General features: G+C 46.5%; 2 protein-coding genes across 2 annotated transcripts in view; one reads left to right on the top strand and one right to left on the bottom strand.

Moving 5' to 3' along the window:
• Positions 1-18,895, top strand: part of Cacna2d3 (calcium voltage-gated channel auxiliary subunit alpha2delta 3) — an 811,541-nt gene that overhangs the window by 682,484 nt on the left and 110,162 nt on the right. The window lies entirely within an intron of this gene.
• On the bottom strand, positions 931-10,337 carry Lrtm1 (leucine rich repeats and transmembrane domains 1). The gene is made up of 3 exons (XM_051140833.1): positions 10,078-10,337; positions 6,442-7,038; positions 931-1,468 (listed from the first exon to the last, which is right to left on the bottom strand). The coding sequence occupies exons 1-3, from the start codon at positions 10,082-10,084 to the stop codon at positions 1,038-1,040; spliced, it is 1,035 nt and encodes a 344-aa protein (XP_050996790.1). The 5' UTR covers positions 10,085-10,337; the 3' UTR covers positions 931-1,037.

Below are 18,895 nucleotides of genomic sequence, written 5' to 3'. Positions count from 1 at the left end.
TCAAGTCCCCCTAGTCACTGCCCCCACTCCCCCTCAGACTGCCTTCTTACTTCCGACCCTGGAGTGCGGAGCGTGCAATCTGGGTGGTGATCAGCAGCTACTGGCTCCCACCCGACACGGCTGCATTTTGTTAGCGAGCAAGCTGATTGCTCCGAAGCTGTTTATGTGTGAGTGTGGCTGTACAAATCCATGCCCTCTGTGCACCGTGAGGGCAGATGCAGAGACTCAACCACCATTCAGCCTGCTCTAAATTCACCTTTGCTGTGAACGTTCTAGGGTAAAAGTTCCAGGTGGTTGGTGGGTATGGCCTTCTGATGATAGCTGGCTGCCCTGGATTCTACTTCATGGTCTAGTTCTCTGTGTCCCCTCATGTCAAGACCATGGCTAGGCTCCAGGCCTGAGTCCCATTATTCAGTCATGGAACCTTTGTCTTCTCCTGCAGCTCAAAAAGCCCCCAAATGGTTTTCTGATTATATTTAGAAAATTAAATATAATCCGACTCTTGTGGCCAGCTATGAAATTCCCAACCAACAGACATTTCCATTAAATATGTAACATACACAGCATCTAAAAGTCCCACCAATCTAGCATGAACTTGAATTATAGAGGCATCCAGGACTGCTCGTGGAAGCACCCCAGCCTATTCCTAGGCCCTCCAACCGGTGGCCCCCGCAACTCCTAAGAATGCCTGTTGGCAGGCATGAAGGGATTCATGTTGCTCTTCGGAAGCAGCATAGTCCAGAGAAAGGTACCTAACAGTCATGGCCTCTCCCTTCTTTGTGTTCCCCCATAAACACTCATCGTCATAATTTCCCAGTTGCAAGATATGGGGATCTCTATTTTATCTATGGCATTTAAAAGCTACAACATAAATTTCTTCATATTGGGTGCTTTTTTTTTTTTAATTGACACATGCTTTTTTTCTGTGTTGTTTTGGAAGACAAAACGTGGAGCCAGAGCAGCAAACACATCAGGCCCACTCAGACATTTGTTCTGGCCCTCGATGATCAAGATGGCCAAACATGACACGACGGCCCTCAGGCTGGTGAACTGTCCATTGGCTCTTTGCTTCCCATCTTCTCAGACTCACTGCTTGGTGCCAAGGGTCTCCCTTGGTACTGGGCTGTGATAGCTGCGTAGGTACATCCGTAGATAGCAGCCGCCAGCATCATGAGACATACGATCCCACATACCACCCCAGTGATGACCACAGTGGCCACAGCGTGGCGCAGGTTGGTTGGCTTTGGTTTCGGTTTGGTCTCACACTCCAATGGATCTTGAGGTCCTGAGTTATTCTCAGGAAATTTCTGGGCCTCTTGAGGGGCAGGATCAGGTTGCTGAACTAGTGAGGGCACCGGATCTGGGGAAGGCAGAGGACAAGGCTGGTATAGCTCATGGGGAATTGAGAGGAGATCCCTTCCCTTCCAGGGTTCCGGCAGCCTGCAGATGGCACCATCTGTTACTCCCCCTTTGAGAAACAAAGCAGAGAGCGTTAACAGAGCTTTAATATGACAGCATTCTGAAGTCCTCAGCCCACCGCAGACTAAATAGACAATTACTCATGGTTAAGAATTTATTAGAAACCAAGTTACCTGAATATTATATAGCAGCTGCGGGGACCACTGCCAGGCACATGCCAATGGGGAATGTGAGGGCCCAACATCCCAGTGCAGTGTGGTCTTCAGTGATCCTCCCACCCACTTCCCACCCCACAAGAATACTTTCCTGCTGAATTCTCACTGGGAATCAAAGGAAGGAAACCAAGTATCCATTGTTGTGATTTGTATGCGAATGACAAATACCCTCTGTCTCTAGCAACACTCTTTAGCTGAGGTCAATAGAAAGGCAGAAAGGCATTTTCTGACGTTTGTGTATCTGAGCATTGGGCAATACCATGTGTCCTTCTCTGTATTTAAGTAACTCATCTTCTTGGGCCTCATGGCACTTACTGCTTTGAGTGCCAAATGTTCCAAGGGGTTCTTAAGTGTGGGTTTGGGCCTCTGTGAGGTAACTGATTGCCTGGAGTGTCTGCGGTAGTCACACGGCCTGCCCTGGAGTGCTAGATTTTGCCTCTTCATCCTGTCCTGTGGTTCCACTATTTGACTTCTTAGAGTTTTCTGCCATCAGGATATCCCAGTTGTGTCTAACTTAACAGTCCCAAATCCTCACCCCTCCCACTCTTATAAGGAATTATTTTTTTAATCTATACAGGCCATGAGTGGGCAAGTCAACACCCAAGCCCAGGTCCCTACTAGACTCCGTTCTCTCTAATTCTTTCTCTCTGGTTGGTCTTGGGACCAGGGCAGTGGCAGAAAAGTCTGCTTGCCTGGTAGGACCCAGAGGACCTATGGCTTGTTTCTCTCAGGCTGCCCTAAAAACCTCACTAGTGGAGGAGGGCATGCTCCCTTAGCAAATTCAGATTGCAGATTTTCAGTATACATTGTAGGGAAAATTTTTAAATTAACATCGGAAAAGCACATATGGTGGTTGTCACTTCAGTGTTATTGTCATGTGCCACTACATAGTAATCTAGGGCTAGGTAGATATTTGCCCTTCTTTCCTATCTAATAATCTTAAGACAAGTCATAAGAACCCTAAAAATAGAAAGAGACACTTCACAATACAAGAACTGTCACATGACCCAGGAACACCAGTGACAAAATTCAATATATCCTCTTTTTGCTGCTATTGGTTAAAACCAAATGACACAACCAGACTGTCCTGGGCCCCTCCTGACTTCTTCAACAATCCCTTCAGGCTTGAGTTCTGGCTTTAAAGCAGAAAGATCAAAGAGTTTCCTGAGTCCCTGGTGTTCATGAGGCTGGAGGGCCCAGGTGGCTGCTCCAGCTGAGCCAAGGGCCCCACCCAGCTGGGTTGAGATGAGGGGGTCTGCCTCTGTGGGATCTTAACTCCCTTTGCACCTAGCTATGGTGGCCCTATAGGGCCTGCTTGTCAAGGCAGGAAGCTAGAGAGACAGAAAAACACGGGGAGCAAAGGCATTTAATCCAACCAAAGCACAGCGATGCCTTCACAAGGAGAGCCCAGGCTGCTATGCCAGGCCTCTTTACTGGCTGATGTTCACCCAGCTACAGTGAATTGTGTATTCGCTCCAGGTTCATTCTTGTTCTAGATCTACTTTCCACTCTAGACTAGACTCAGAGCAAAGGACAGGCCTAAACTGAAGGCCTGGACACAGCAATCAGGCAGGGCCTCTGGCTGGCATTGTCTCAGTTGTCTCCAGTGCAAGAAGCTCTAACTTCCAAACCTCCACTGTCTTGGAAGAAGGTGGATTTGAATCATAGGTCTTTATATAACTTGGCTGTGCAATATTAGAAAGTTCCTTACTCACTCTGAGCCTCTGCTTGCATTTCTGGAAAGTGAGAGAGCAATAACAAAGAAATCCACGTCTCAAGATTGTTCTGAGGACTCGGATTGAGAGATGGTGCCCGGTGTCCAGCATGGCACTGCCATACCTTGCTCAGACAACCTGTTTCACAGTTAACCATGCCCATGAAAGGATGGGTTCTCATGAGTGAAGGATGCTCCTTAACTATCCTTTGTGCACTGTTGGGTCAAGGAGAGACTATTCTGCATTAACCAAAAAAAATTGTTTCCCCTTAGGCCTTCTGGATAGGACATTTTCCAATTCTTTGGGGTTTAATTTTGAAGCCATATGACTGAGTTTTACCAAGTGGAAGCAAGAAAGTTACTTCCAGGGACACAAAATCTCCAAGATGCTCCTCCGTGTGCTGTGTTGGTTGGTGACCGTAGATGTCATTTGGTGAAGTTAATGCCAATGCAATCCAGAGGAGGCCTATGTCCCCAAATGGTTGCATGGAACGCAGACCTCATTCCCAGTTCCCTCGGACTCTGGCAAGAGTAAGCAACAGACTTCAGCACAGATGACTGAGGTCAGGTGGTCTGTAACTCTAATCTCCCTGTGTCAGCTAATACCTTCAGTGTCTGCAGTTGCTTATGAAGGTTCAGGCTTGTATCTGCTCCCTCCACTTAGTTTTAGGAAGCATCCACATAAGCAAACTGTCTCCCGTGTGTTGCATCTAGTTAGTATTCCTTTTCTTTCTTTGTTCTGGGACACCAGATCATGGTACCCTGAACTGATTTTACCTTCCTCTGAAAAAGGCCACTATCTGTGCTTGAGAAGCATTGCCGTAAAGGAAGGCTAAACTGCACTGCTGGATCAAGGGACCAAACTGAGCCTTAGTGCTGTCAGCTTCCACGTGGTAGCACTAAATGCTAGACAGAGGCATTCATTGGCTCAAGCCTGTGGCTGAATAGAACACCATCCTTGCCTGCATTATTTCGAATGTTGCATATTGTTTTTACAGTGGGAAATGTTCTTTGATGAAAACCCTTTCTAGGATGGTCCATTTTATGCCTATGGTTTGGTCCAGAAAGCAATGGTTCTAACCACCTCACCTCCAGACATGCTTGGTTTTGTTTTTGAGCTATCAGAAGGATGCTACTGAGTTATACAGCTGCCTTTGTGGGCTAAGGGCAATGTCGGCCCCCTGGGGGATGCATTGATTTCTCTTAGACTATTGAGCAATAGACTATTGAGAAGCTTCCAAACTCGATGTGGCAAGTTTGAGCTCCTACTGCCAATGCTTCTAGAGGCTGTTTTTTCCCCCTAACTCATCTGCAGCTCTCAGGTATTCCTGAGCAATGGGGTCAAGCATATAGTCACCAGTAATACTTCTCACCTGTGAAGTGTGCCAGGTATTTCAAAGCATGCCTCCTTCCCAAATCTTCCCCCATTTCCCCATCTGCTAAAGGCATCACCATTTATGTGGTTACCAAGCAGAATAAAACACAAAAGAATCTCCCATAATTGCTCTCTCCTTCTCCCAGCCCATCACCTTTTCCAACCCATCAGCCATTTCTGCCACCTCACTGTTCCAAATGTCAATCGCTTTTTACAGATGGCCTCTGTCATCTCTCCTCAGCTCCTCTGTGATCACTTCCCCCTTCAGCCCTCTGGCTGTTCCTCAGCAGGCTTCGCTCTGCCCTCTCCGACTCAGCAGAGTGGCATTTTACACAGTGGCCAGATCATACTGTTCCCTAGACAAGAATTCCTCAGAACTTCCCACCTCCCTCAGAATACAATCCAGACAGGGCACCTGCTCTGCACATGTTTAGGGACCGGGCGGGCACCCAAGATGTGCTGTGCATTATCCCCACCCGCTGGCTCCCTCCCTCCTCGGTCTCCCACTAAGCCAAGCTACTTCTTCACCAAGCCCTTAATGCCTGCTGAGCCCCCACCCCACAGTTATTTTCTGTTCCTTCTTTTTTTTTGGTTCTGGTTCTTACATATGTCAGTTTCTCAGGAGGGTTTTCTTTCCCATCCTACCTAAGCTGGGACACAGTCTCCTTCAGCTTCACGCTTGCACTGCCCCATGGCCGTAGCACTGCCGTCTGAACCCAAACCTTTACTTAATCGTCTTATGTAATATCTATTTTAACCCTTCCCATGGAACCTTCATAATGAGAAGTGTTTCCTGTTCACTGCCTTTTCCTCTGGGTCTAGACAGGTGCCTTGTACATCATGGGCATTCGAGTAGAGGAATGAGTGGATGGTGTTCAGAGAAACAATGTGGGTTTCAGGAAAGAACATATAAAACCAAGGCCCTACAGTCGTGCTCTCTGCTCCCATTTGTTTTCCTCCTGTGCTACCTTCGGCCAGTCACTGAACTTCTCTGGACTTCTGTTTCCCACTGACAACAGAGGTTGTCAAGCTTTTCTCCCAAGGTTCAGAAAACAAAGGCTGTAAGGTGCACTGTATGGTCTTTGTCACAACTGCTCCACCTTGATGTATAGTATTAAATAGCCACTCAGTGCATAATGAAATGGTATAGCTATGTTCAAATAAAGCTTTATCTGTAAACAGGGGTAAAACCAGGTAGAATTTGGCCATTAGTCTATAGTTTATTAACCACTGAGAGATTTCCAAAGTTTACTTTCTCTAATATTCTGGGCTCTTTTGCTTAGATTTGGGCCTCTGATTTTAAAACATAGAAACTTTAGAGAGGGGGGCTTCTGGACCCAATTTCAGTATGTGATAAGATCTATAGCCATCATTTGGGTAGAATCAAAATGAGAGGGAAGTTGTCCGAAGGAGTGATAGCCATGCCCCCAAACAGCTCACACTTGGGAATCAAAGCAGAGGATGTTTTGGTTCATGATTCCCAGCTAGAAAAGTCCATGTCGCCTGCACGCATACTATGGTGATAAATACCTGAATGAAAACTTCCTCCAAACCCCAGCAGACACTTACTCCTTCTCAACATCCTGAAGTTGACATGGCATCCATGGGAAGACGAGCCTACGGTTGCCCCTTGTACTCTCCTCCGCCCCTTTGAGATGCTGAGGGTGGAAGAGAGGCCAGTGACACACAAAAAGGCACTCCAAAGACACACTACTGACCTTTAAAGGTAAACCTCTCCAGCCAGAGTTTCAGACCCAGCAAGTGGCAGTCACATTTCCAGGGGTTGTCCCTGAGGAGTACCAGCCTCACTTTGGGCATGGCCTCTAGAAGTGCGCGATCCAGCTGCAGAAGGTGGTTCCGCTGCACGGCAAACAGGGTCAGGTTCTCCCAAGGCTTGCCCAGGGATGTGGGGAGGAGACTGAGGCTGTTGGATGACACATCCAGCTCCTGGAGCCCAGGCAGGGAATGGAAGAAACTGCTTTCGAAGGACAGCAGGGAATTTTGGGTTAGGTTTAAAACCTGTAGGTGCCGAAGTCCATAGAAAGCCTCTGAAGCCAGATTTGAAAGAGAGTTGTTAGATAAATTTAAGGTGGTGAGCAGTGACACGGAGCTAAATGCAAGAGCAGGAAGCCAGTGGATCTGGTTATCTTGTAAGAGCAGCGTTAGTGTCCATGGGGGTAAATCTGGAGGGACCTTTGACAGCCCCTGGCCACTGCAGTCCACAGAGTTTGAAGATGGGTGGCACAAACACTTCTTGGGGCAGCTGCCCAGACATGGGAGCAGGATACTCACACTGGAAAACAACAGCAGAGCACCTAAAACAAAGAGAAGAGGGTGGGATGGAGGCCGTGTGTGTGAGAAAAGGTCACCTTCAGCCAGGGAATTCACAGGCGGTATGGTCCTGCGCCAGTAACGCCTTCCACCCACTGAGAAAGAAAGTCCTGTTCCTCACGTTCACAGGAAGGGACTGAATATAGCCAGGTGAGTCACTGTAGCAAGCTCTGAGCTAGGCACTGTCAGCAGCCTTGGAGAAGGGACTTCTGCTGTGACACAGTCATCAGACTGCATAAGGTTGCTATCACATAAAATGGTGAGGGGAAAGTCATTCTGGGACACATGTCCTTAGGAGGTCAGAACCAAATATGTGGGTTGTGACAGGTAGTAATGGAACAGAGGATCTTGTGGTCATATTCCTGAGAGGAATGTTCCAGAAGAGTGCAGGCCAACTGGGCTCTGTATGGTGCTAGAAATGTTCTGTGTCTGCCCTCCAACATGGATGTCACCAGTCACCTGTAGTCACTGAGTTCCCAAAATGTGGCTGCTGCAACCAAACAGCTGATCTAATTTTCCTTGGTCTTAATTCACTTACACGTAAATGATCAGATGTGGCTCCAGCTGACTGGATTGGCTAGGGAATGCCCTACAAACGGCTGGCTGTGTTTGCAGCTACAGCCCCATCTGTGATGATTGTCATGTTCCTTCTTTTACATGACAGTTTTAAAAATTGCCAAAAAGCATTGGAAATAATATACTGAGCATCCTTATTCCTGAAACATGTGCCAGCCACTCATAGGGCATCAGACTTCCACCATCTTCTTGCTTTTCACTGAGAAGGGTAGCGCTTTAGCGGGGCCAGCAACCTTCTTGTGATCAGCTCTGCTTTTCTTCACAGAAGACCCTTCACAGACTTAACTGGTGTATGTCATCAGACATGTTCAAAGCAACAGTTATGTGCTGGGATTACAGGTATGTGCTGCCATACTCAGAATGTTTGCTGCTGGGGATCCCACTTGGAGCTTTTGCACATGTAAGGCAAGCACTATTAACCAAGCCTCGGCTCCTGCCGCCTTAATGGTATTAAATAAATGACATCAGAGCCGAGATGTTCAAAGCATCTCCAGCCTGAGCCAAAATGGGGTACAGCGTATTACCAGATCACTCTTTTGAGCTCTTTGTAGTTATCGAAGGATTCTCCCCTGAAGCTGAGGACTAATCCTGGAGTCTTGTGCTTGCTCATTGAGTGCTCTACCAGGGAGCTAACTCCACAGACTGTAAAGGTGTTGTTGGGCACTCAGTTCCCTTCACATAACTCAAGACCCAACATTTCAAGAGTCTAGAGTATTGGGAGCTTGTCTTTGGCATGGGTTGGAAGGAGACTTCTAGGTCTTCCTTCCATTTGATCATCACCGAGATACAAAGGTTGTTATACCGGGCTTTGTAGAATACAATTGATAATAAGGACAATAGCCAATAACCAGAGGGCATGTGTTGCTGGGCAGGGACCACTCCGATTGCTTTATAGATATGAATTCACCCTAATAACCTTGTCAATGTGGTTGTTTGTCTTCAACTTTTTAAAGGGAAAAAAAAAGAGAGGCATAGAGAAGCTAAGTCACTCCCCAAGGTCACAGAAACAGTAAGCAATAAAAAAATGACTTGAATCCAGACTGTCTACAGAAGCTGTAAGAATTCTTACCTGCCATACTCTTCTGCCAAATATACGAGAAAGACAGTGAAGCATTGGGGAGGGATTTTCACAGTGCTATATTGTTTGTTTAATCCACATAATTATAATCATAAATTTATCCTGTTCTGCAATCTGTTCTGTTCACTCAAAACTTTGTATCCACATGGGTACTTAGAACACGTCTTCATTTCTTTTTAACGAATATGGCGTATTCCATGTGTAACCATGTCAAGCTCAGTACCCACCCATCCCTCACTTAGGAGCATTTGAGCTGCCAGCGTTCCCTTCTCACTTCCTCACAAACAATGCTGCAGAAGCTCCCTTGCTCAACACTCTGCAGCTGGACAGGAACGTGCGTGAGGGCTCCCCAGAATCCAGAGTGGGTCCTGGTGTAAGGCTCAGGGAACTGTTATTCTCTTCAAAGGCTTCATGATTGTTCTTCAAAGTTACAAGTTTCCCTCCCCTTTTTCTCTCTCGGGATTTGAATTTCTAAGTATGACAAACATCTGTCAAGGGCACTTTGTTGAACTATAGAGGCATTGCCAGGACCACGGGATACTAGTGAAAACTGAGAATGCTTGTCAACAGGAAGGCTTTCAAGAGACGGTTATTTATTTGTCGTCCTGACTTGTGCCTCACCTACGGGGAACACACAGCACGATTGTAAATAGTCTAGACCTTGATCTCCCTTCTTTGGACTCTGCTCCTGGCTACTGGTGCCCAGGCTCATAGGAGACGAATGAGGAGCTTTCCAAGGTAAAGCCACTTGCTTTGCTTTAGTTCAAGAGACAGACATCGTAGTCCCCTCTTCCTCCTCCAAGCAGAAGGCTACAGCCCCTGCTTTTCTTGCTAGAATTGTTCAGATATCTAAATAACTTCTTTTACAACTCAAATGTCTTTCCACTAGAGTTTACCAGATACCATCATGGTGGCCTGAGCCATACATAATTAATTAGTTGCAGGGAATCAGATCTTAAACATCAGGGCATGTTATCGACACAGTCCATGTATCTGTTAATAAAAGGTGTATCTTCCTGAAATGGAGGCCAGTTTATTCTTCATTTCATTGCCTCCTACTTCCCCAAAGGAAATAATATATGAACTCCAACTCAGGGCACCATGTTGTCTATGAAATGGCCCGTGACAAACCCACTGCATGTCCACACCACAGCCACACACATTAGTCTCCAGCCCCTTTCCCCCCATGCTCAGCATGATGATACATCCATCTTCCTACTGAGAGAGATTTTTTTTTTTTTTACATCTGTCCAGTGTTTTAAGAAAGACGAGTTGAAAATTGATTTCTCACAGACACTTCTTGGAGGAGATCCCCTCCTCTCAGTGGGGGACTACTGGGGTAGGGGCAATGGAATTCATTCCTGCTCACCTTTCATGGCTCAGTCTCTCCAGTGGGACCCCTCATCCAACATGTATCCCGCCGTGTGTGCTTACAGATCAACACACGCAGGCCCCGGCAAACTTGGAGCCTGGTTTCCCATTCACTTTTCCTGAACCCAGCCCGGGCTTTTCTCCACTGCAGAAAACAGTTGATGCCTTCAGGAGGTCACTTATTTAAGCAGCCTGCCCTCTTGTCTCCGTCTGCTGTGGTCCTTTTCCATAAGAGGATCTTTTGATTGCGTCCCGTCTTTTTTTTTTTTTTTTTTTTTCTCTCTCTCTCTCAAAGTGGCAGTCTCCCTGGGATCTTCCCTGCTTCTCCCATTCAGACAGCAAGCCACATAAAGAATGTTGGTCAGACCTTGGTGAACAGCTGTAGCATTCAAACATGACCCCAATGGCCCGGCCTTTTTGATTATTTAATCTGCTTGAAGTCCAGGGCACCAAAATAAAACAGGCTCCTTAATCCGGCTGTGGCTTCTGCATTCTCTTGACTTATCAACCGTGCTGTGTCAACCCTCACTGGGAGGGTGAGGGGGCAGGGCGGGTGCATGATATGAATTTCCAACCTGGGGTCTCGCACCGGAGTCAGCAGAGTGTGTAATATGAGAACAAATTGGCCTGCTGGAGGCTGACACAGTTTCCACAGTGCCCTTCTTTGGCTCTCAGGGGTGCATTCAACCCACATCCTTGGAGATTAGCTGTGTTGACAGGTCTCCATGCCCTGAAATCCACAGCCATGGTTTCCTTCAGTAGACATTACAATCCCTCCTCCTCGGTGCCACAAATATATCCCAGCTACTTGTTTGCTTGTTCCACCCCCACCCAACCCCCAATTGAAATGACCTTTTGGCCAGCATGAAATACTTCATCTTTCCTACATCACCTAATGCTGAGGTTCAGGTCCTTTTCTCATTTCTCTTCACATGTAAAACAATAAAGCTGGCTCTTTAAGTACTAGACAGCAACCAAGTTGGTTGTTCACCAATAGCCAAGGCTGTAAACTTCCCTAATGGGGATTGGAACCAGCTCTTTGGATGTAAAATTGCCCTAACATTGGCTGAAGTAAGTGGGTGTCCAGTGCCTGAAGAAATCCCTGCCCACTCCCCTTTTTAAACTACTCTGGAATGTTCCACAGGCCTCCTTCTGACTGGTCAGGTGACAAAGTCACGTTTTATTAAAGTTGCGTAGAGTGAACCTCTGGCCCCAGAAATACAGTTGAGCAGTTGAGCGTGGACTCTGGAGTGAGATAGGTCTGGGTTAAGCTTGCCCATCCAAAGCCTCATCTCACATGGGGCTAATGCTACTCGGTGCTTTACAAGATGGTGTGCTCAGAGTGTCTTCATGAAGGTCACCCAAAGGTTGCAATGACCCATGGGAATGCTCCCAGGACATTGGAGCTGCTCTCACTGGAAGAGCTCGAGGGGGGAAGCATGGCTCTTCATACCACCCTGTGGTTATGGAGGGAGGCAGGGGATCCCTTGTGCGTGAGACCAGATATTGTATGCTAGTCTTCTGAAGAGCGTCTTGGGAGATGCTTTTCTCCTTTGGACAACCTGATTCCTACCTCACAGCTCTAACATGTGCATCCTGCCATTTCTGGAAAGACCTCTTTACCCAGAGTGCCTCTGCTGTCCTTTTCAGCACTTTTTGCATCTGGTACAATGAAGAACAGGTAGAGATGAACAGAACGGGAGCGCCTGCTTCAGGGGAAAGTGGGTGGTTTCTCCGTCCTCTGCACCTTCCTCTCCACCTTTCTTCCTTACTTTCATGCACATGCTATGTAATAATAGTCATTTCCGGATTCCACATGTCCATCAAACATAATGGACACCTGTAAGCTTCCCAGCTCTCCAAGAGCTATGATGTCACATATCTACCTGTGCGCCTCTGTCTTTCCCAGCGATTGGAAAACTGTGGGCAATAGACAATTTTAGACATTGAGGGCCATGCTGTCTCTACAGAAGATTTCCAGCTTCCCACTGCAGAGCTAAGCCATCCAGGGGCATTCCTGTAAGGCTTCTGCCACACTATAGGCTCGTTTACAAAAACTGGCTAATGGCTGCCCTGACCCAGGAACTGTGGTTTGCAAAACCTGCTATATTCTACCCTTGTGTCACTGCTGTCACTACTCCAACCATGCCACCTGTCACTTACCCTAAACTCTTACCACCCACCTATAAAGACATACCCACCATTCTTTCTCCTTTGTGCATAAAAGCAAAGGGCTGGGTAAGCATTAGGACCTGATTATGTCAAAACCGTATCATTCTGAACAGAAGGCATAAACAAGCTTGAAGGATACTGCACTTGCCAACCTTCCTGGTCTTGGACAGACAGAGTCTTGGAGTATTTTCTTGAGTTGTGAATCTACTTAACTGTGTCATCCAGGACTCAACTTGGATATGGCGCTTGGATCCTGAGACCTGAAAAGGAATATATTGACAGGATAGTTGGATTTTGGAGGCTAGGACACCTACAGGGAATTTCAGGGGATTGAGGACATTTACTGTTACAGTTACGCTGTTTAGCTAATGGAAGAAGCCCACCTTTACACTGTATTAATGCCCATATTGGGTGATCACGGACTCTCTGAGGCCAGAGCCCTATTTGTAGAATTCAGGGAGATGAAGTTCTGTGTGGCAAGCAGAAAGCATGGTTCTGGCAGAGCAAGGGATCTGAAGTGGGATCTTTAAGCCCACTGCATGTTCCTTGATGTCTTGAGTCTGAGCTGGCTGCTTCTGCCTAAAACACAAATGCCCCGGGACACAGAGAGAATCCCCAGAGTCCATGGGTTCCTGGGAGCAGCTGCTTATCGCCCCAGGGAGCTCTTTGGTTCTGTTTGTTCCAGCAGATTCTCACAGGCCACTCAAAGCTGGGCCAGAGCACACATGGCCTGGAAGGCTCCAGGACATATTGAAGGACTTTGGATGCGAAGGCTGATTGATTTATTCCATCTGACCTCAGCCAAGAGAACAAAGTGAGACTGCGTGACCTGCATGCTAATGCCTGCAGCGCGCCTTCCCCACCCCTTCCTGAGTCAGAGCCAAGAAGTGGCAGGACAACTGAGCATGCAAAGGGCAACCCAGGGGAGATGCCTGACACCAGTGCAGGGCCAACCCATTTCTTCAAGAGGAGGCCTGCAGTGCAAGAGGCTCTTGCACCAAGACCTAGTGGGGCCTCAGTTTCCTTAGCGGGAACTTACTTAGTGTGCACCGAGGAGCAACATGCTTCTTGTTACACTGGGCTTTCCTACCTTTAAGGACATGTTCTCTTCCTCACTTAGGCTCGCATATTTCCTTCCATAAATTGGTGCAGTTAACATTTCACTTCCCTCCAAAAATAAATCAACAAGCATTATTAACTCTCAGAATTGATGATGTTTGGAAACCCAGCATGCACCAGCTCTTTCTTGCAGGCAGTGTTAGACAGCTATTTAAAAAGACTAAGTGAGAACTAATTACGTCCATCTGGAAGGAGACTCATAATAAATTATTAAATGAAGGAAAGCAATTTATAATGAGAATATGCATTGTATAATCCTGTTTATTTAGCAAAAAAAAAAAAAAATTAAAAGCCTAAAATTATCCCTGCCCACATGCATAGGTTTGTCTGAGGATGGAGTGAATGGAGGAGTCGCCACCCAATTGGCAATGCTAATAATTGAGTGAGAGTGGTGATTTTTAGAGAAAGGGACATTTTAATTTTTTTTTATATTTATCCTTCTCTATGTGCTGACCTCACCACAACAAAAATATATTTTTTTAAGTCTATAATTTCAAAGCTATAAAGGAAAAGGGCTGCCTTTGTTGAAGTAATGAGTACATTTTATCTGGTAGGAAATGGAGATGGCCTGTCCACTGGTGGCTGGCTGAGCACTGTGTGTATATGGAAAATGCCTATGGATCCCTGCATCTGCCCTCGAGCTCATGTCCTCTCACATCCCAGAAGTGGCATCTCTTTCTGGGCTGAGGCGGGTCTCTGCCTGCCATGAGGCCTCAGGACACACCTTAGTCTTTCTCCCAGTTTTAATGTCTGCTTAGGTAAAATGCTAGCCAAACACTCCTACACCCTGTTGGAGGGCACCCGTCTAGAGCCTGTGCTGCTTGCTGCAGTGACCTGATGCCAGCGCAGGTGGCCAAACCCACGGACAGCTGCAGGAGAAGAGAGGGGGCCCCGGGCGCCTCACGGGCAGGCTGCAATTTCATTTGGCTCTGGGGGCAGTTTGGCCTTTGAAGGCATGGGGATAAGAGTGAAACCTTCCCCCTAGGAATTCTGGGAGATCAGATAGACTTGATGTAAACTCATACCAATTGGTAAAAAGTTTAGTCACTGATTTCCTACTTCCTTCCTCCTTTCCTCTCTTCCTTCCTCTTCCCTCCATAGTCATATTCTCTCTCTCTCTCTCTCTCTCTCTCTCTCTCTCTCTCTCTCTCTCTCTCTCTCTCTCTCTCTGTGTGTGTGTGTGTGTGTGTGTGTGTGTGTGTGTGTGTGTGTGTGTGTGTGATGCTGTAGCTAGAGCTGGCTTCCCCTCTGTCTCAGAGTCTGCTTCTCTCTTTGTTTGGATTTATTCTATGTGACACACAACAGAAGAGCTGGAAATACCTTAACGCCAGTCTTACTGATCACTTATTTTAAGCACACAACACAACAAGTATTGCTACACACTAGCCTTAGTTAAACTCATTTTGGTTATTACACAGAACAATCCCCAGATCTCAGTGGCTTAAAGCAACAGCATTGTACATATTGCTCTGACATACTCTAATTCACACTGACAGAGGAGCAGGCCCCGCGCAGCCTCATCCAGGCATCTTCCATAAGAACTGAACTCTCTCCCTCTCAGAGCATCTTCCACTGGTTGGCTGATGGGAGATGTGGGCTGTCCCAGGCCTCGCAAGGCTACTTAACACAGAAAGACATCATAGGGACCACATCTAGCAGTAAGGAGGAATGTGTTCTGTGGAAGAAGAGGAGATGTGGTTGTCAGCGATGGGCCAGAGCCTCCACCCAACACTGTATTTGCATTATCTCACTAGGAGATGGTGGCTTTTAAGTCCGTGCACTTCGGATGCCACCTCCTTTTCACCCATAATGTTCTCCTCATTCTCCAGGCTCACTGTTTACATGCTGGATGATGCATGATAGTTATTGTGGTTCGAGGACGAAATGTTCTCATAGGCTCACGTGTTGGAAGCCAGCGGGGCTGTTCTGGAAAGCTACAGAGTGGATAGACTCTGGAGGACATGGGGAGTATATAGGCTGTGGTTTGCTCACTCAGACCTACTTCTCAACTGGTCTTAGCTTCATGGCTGTGAGTACAATGTGCAGGATTTGATCCCAACGATGAGAAAAGCAACTGACACTATGGTTTCGCTATTTTGCTTTTTCAAAAATAGATGACAGAACAGAAAACAGGACACAGAGAAGTTTAGCTATTTGCCCCTGTGCTCAGCCTGCTTATGGCTGACACATGGATTATGAGAACATGCAGAGTACAGCAGTCAGAGAAGTTTGTGATGTCTGCTTGTTGGCTTTTGAGACAGGACCTCACTCATCCCAATCTGGCTTCAAGTTCAGAGATATTCCTGCATCAGCCTTCCCTCTCATCCAACCATCCTTTTGACAATAAGTTATAGATTTAATTCTGTGATCGGGAGATGAGGGCCCAAGTTCCTTTCTGGGCTGTTTAGTGTAGAATTGAGGCTGCCATAGTTTCTCTGGGAAGAAGGTAGGGGTTTGTGTTCAGCCCCGTGTTTTCTCTTGCTCTTAGGATAAGGTGAAATTCAGGTTTAAAGAGACTCCAAGTGCCATTCATTACTTTAAACTCCCTTTAGGAGGTCCCACAGTACCAGAAGCCAGAGAAGATTAGGAGCCAGGAGTGCAGGTGAGGTGGACAGTGGCTCTGAAACAGCAATCTAGTCCTCCTTAAAACTCGTGCAGACTCCACTGTTTGCTACACTATCTGTGAGTGTTCTGCAGCACCCATTTTCCTCACAACCAAGTGAGGTGCTGTGGGGTCTGGGAAGAACACAGCATGCTGGCTCCCGGCAAGTTGGAGGGTGCTATCTTCAATCCCTATCAATTGCATCAGAGTTCATAAACATTGAACCTGCTACCTCTGGGGCTTTTTGTGTCTTTGGAGGTGGTGGTGGTGGTGGTGGTGGTGGTGGTGGTGGTGGTGGTGGAGGTGGTTGTGGTGGTGGTGATGGTGGTGGTGGGGTGTCTGTGTGTGTGTGTGAGAGAGAGAGAGAGAGAGAGAGAGAGAGAGAGAGAGAGAGAGAGAGAGAGAGAGAGGAGAAGAGAAGAGAAGAAGAGAAGAGAGGGAGGGAGGGAGGGAGGGAAGGAGGGAAGGAGAGACAGAGAGAGCAGCCCAATTCCCCATAGAGGAAACTAACTCTTATAAGTAACCACTGGGAGTTTCAGTGGCAAAAGATGCTGAACTTGAAGCCCTTAGAGAAAAAACACAGACTCCCCAGCCTATGTCTCGCCAACTGTGGCCTTCCAGCACTTTTCCTATATGCATGATGTCTGTGAGGTAAAGATGGGACTCAGATAAGTATGATTAAAGGTAATTAGTGAGGTCATGTGGCTTACCAGTAAACACAGGCAGATGCTGGTGGACACAGCACTAATGAAAGAAACAAAAAGATCAAGACACGTATCAGCTTAGGAAGCCTAGCCAAGGCCTCACACTGATGTGTTGTTTTACTTAGATCTTTTGACTGGCTACTTTTGTCCCTGCCCCCAAAATATAAATTGGAACCAAATTCATGTTCATGTTTGATTGCTTACTCATGTTACACATAAAAATGAAGGCTGCGTGTAGTTTTTCTTGATGCATTTTTATTGGCCTTTGTACTTTTATTATGATGATAGTTGGATTTCTGCGATAGATTATATGTTTCATATCTTTTTAACTATTGCTCAGTGTATGCACATTGTCATGCAATAGTGAATCATGTCTTGTGTTTTTCCCCTTAAAATTTGCTCCCCATTAGCCCTTCCGAACACATCGTTGAAAATGTCCTGGGAAAAACAGTCATCCTGAGGAAGATTTACATTCTAACCCAATTACACATCTTGAACTTGAAGAGTCCGTCTTGTTATCCCAGCTTATCTGCCTGGCATTTATGTTCATAACAATGTCCCTAGCTAGGCGTGGTAGCAGACACATATTATCCTAGCACTTGGGAAGCTGAGGCAGAAGGTTCAGGAGCTCAGTGCCATGTAGAGTGAGACCTTATTTCAAATTAAAAACAAAACCAGGCCCAGAAAGATGGCTCGGCAGCTGAGAGCACTTACTGTTCTTTCAGATGACCCAGATCAGTTCTCAGCACCAACGTCAGGCAGCTTACAACTGCCTCTAACTCCAGTTCCAGGGCATCTGGCGCTCTCTTCTGGCCTTTGCAGGTATCTGCATGTAGATGGTGCACATAAATAAGTGTAGGTACACATAAATATCCATAAGTAAAAATAAGCTAATTAAAGTAAAATAAAAAGTCAAGTTAAAAATAAAAAACTTAAGTAACAACGGATTGAAACCATAAACTTTAGAGTGAAACCACCTGAGCTCAGGTGTTGCTTCTAAGGGTTACAGGCGGCATGGGAATGAATGTGTTCTCTGACCTCCTTGGCCTCCAATCTCAGCATCTACTCCTAGGCACACATTTGTGGGGACGGTTAAATGAAGCTTCTGAAATGCTATTCAAATCTTAGTAAAACATGTTTGCATGTAGCGATATAAATCATCTAGCGTCACCTCTATTGTGTCTGTGTGACATGTACTAAGTAGGCACTTGGGCACCATCTACTTTAGGAATATGCTTAGAGCTAAGACAAGTTCAGATCATAGGACAGTTTGCCCACGAGTGGAGTTTACTGGGCATGGGGGTTATAAAGCAGGCATGTAGGTATGCTTGCCTAGAATGCATTGCAATCTCTGCCTGTGTGTGCTCTATACAGCTCTTCTGCTCATCAGAGTAGCTCCTCTAAGAGAAGCTGTTGGTGGTGACATGCGCACATAACCTTCTAGTGGGACGTTTGCTAACAAAATGAAAGTTATGTGTCTGCCTGGGTTCATACAGTACAGCTTCCCAGTCTGATGCGCTTGCGCTGACCCGTGTCCTTTCATCTACCTCAGGAATCCCAGATTGGGCAACCTATAGTGTGTTTGAGGTTTTCCTACAGACCCCCACCCCAGCCATTCTCAGTCCTGCACAGTCCCAGTCCCTAGGAGGCTCTTTTACCCAGTCCCTGCATAATTAGAAAGAGCATGTAGTCATCTCCCTGGGGCTGTTTAGCTTTAATCATGCAGCATGACTATCAGGGTCTGGAGCTCGATAGGAGTGGGAACATTTGTGTTCAACAAGCAGGCTCCTTCATGTGTTGTCAACATTTCATCTGTGATTCTAATGAGGCCAAGGAGACAATCAACTGAGTGTGCACTCTCCCCTTCCTGTCCCCCCGACATACAGTGTATGTTTATAAGTTTTTAGCCATGGCCTCCAGTTGCTTCTACCATGAGGGCATTTGAAATACAACTTGGGGGGAAGGAAGGAGAGAGAGAGAAAGAGAGAGAGAGAGAGAGAGAGAGAGAGAGAGAGAGAGAGAGAGAGAGAGAGAGAGAATAGCTGAATAGGCAAGACTTACTGAGCCAATTTGAGAAAACAAGGTAGGTGGTTACTTAGAAACGAGGATTTTTCTACTTAGCAATGCTTTAAGTTTCTTGGAAAAGTAAAAACTCCCTTATATGAAAGGGAAAGGGACACTTACCCTGGATCCTCTGTTGTATATGACTTCTTTGTTAG

The sequence above is a fragment of the Acomys russatus genome, chromosome 3 (assembly GCF_903995435.1).
Source record: "Acomys russatus chromosome 3, mAcoRus1.1, whole genome shotgun sequence".
NCBI lineage: Eukaryota > Metazoa > Chordata > Mammalia > Rodentia > Muridae > Acomys > Acomys russatus.
Note: the sequence above shows the minus strand (reverse complement) of the source record. Positions and strands in the feature narration are given on the sequence as shown.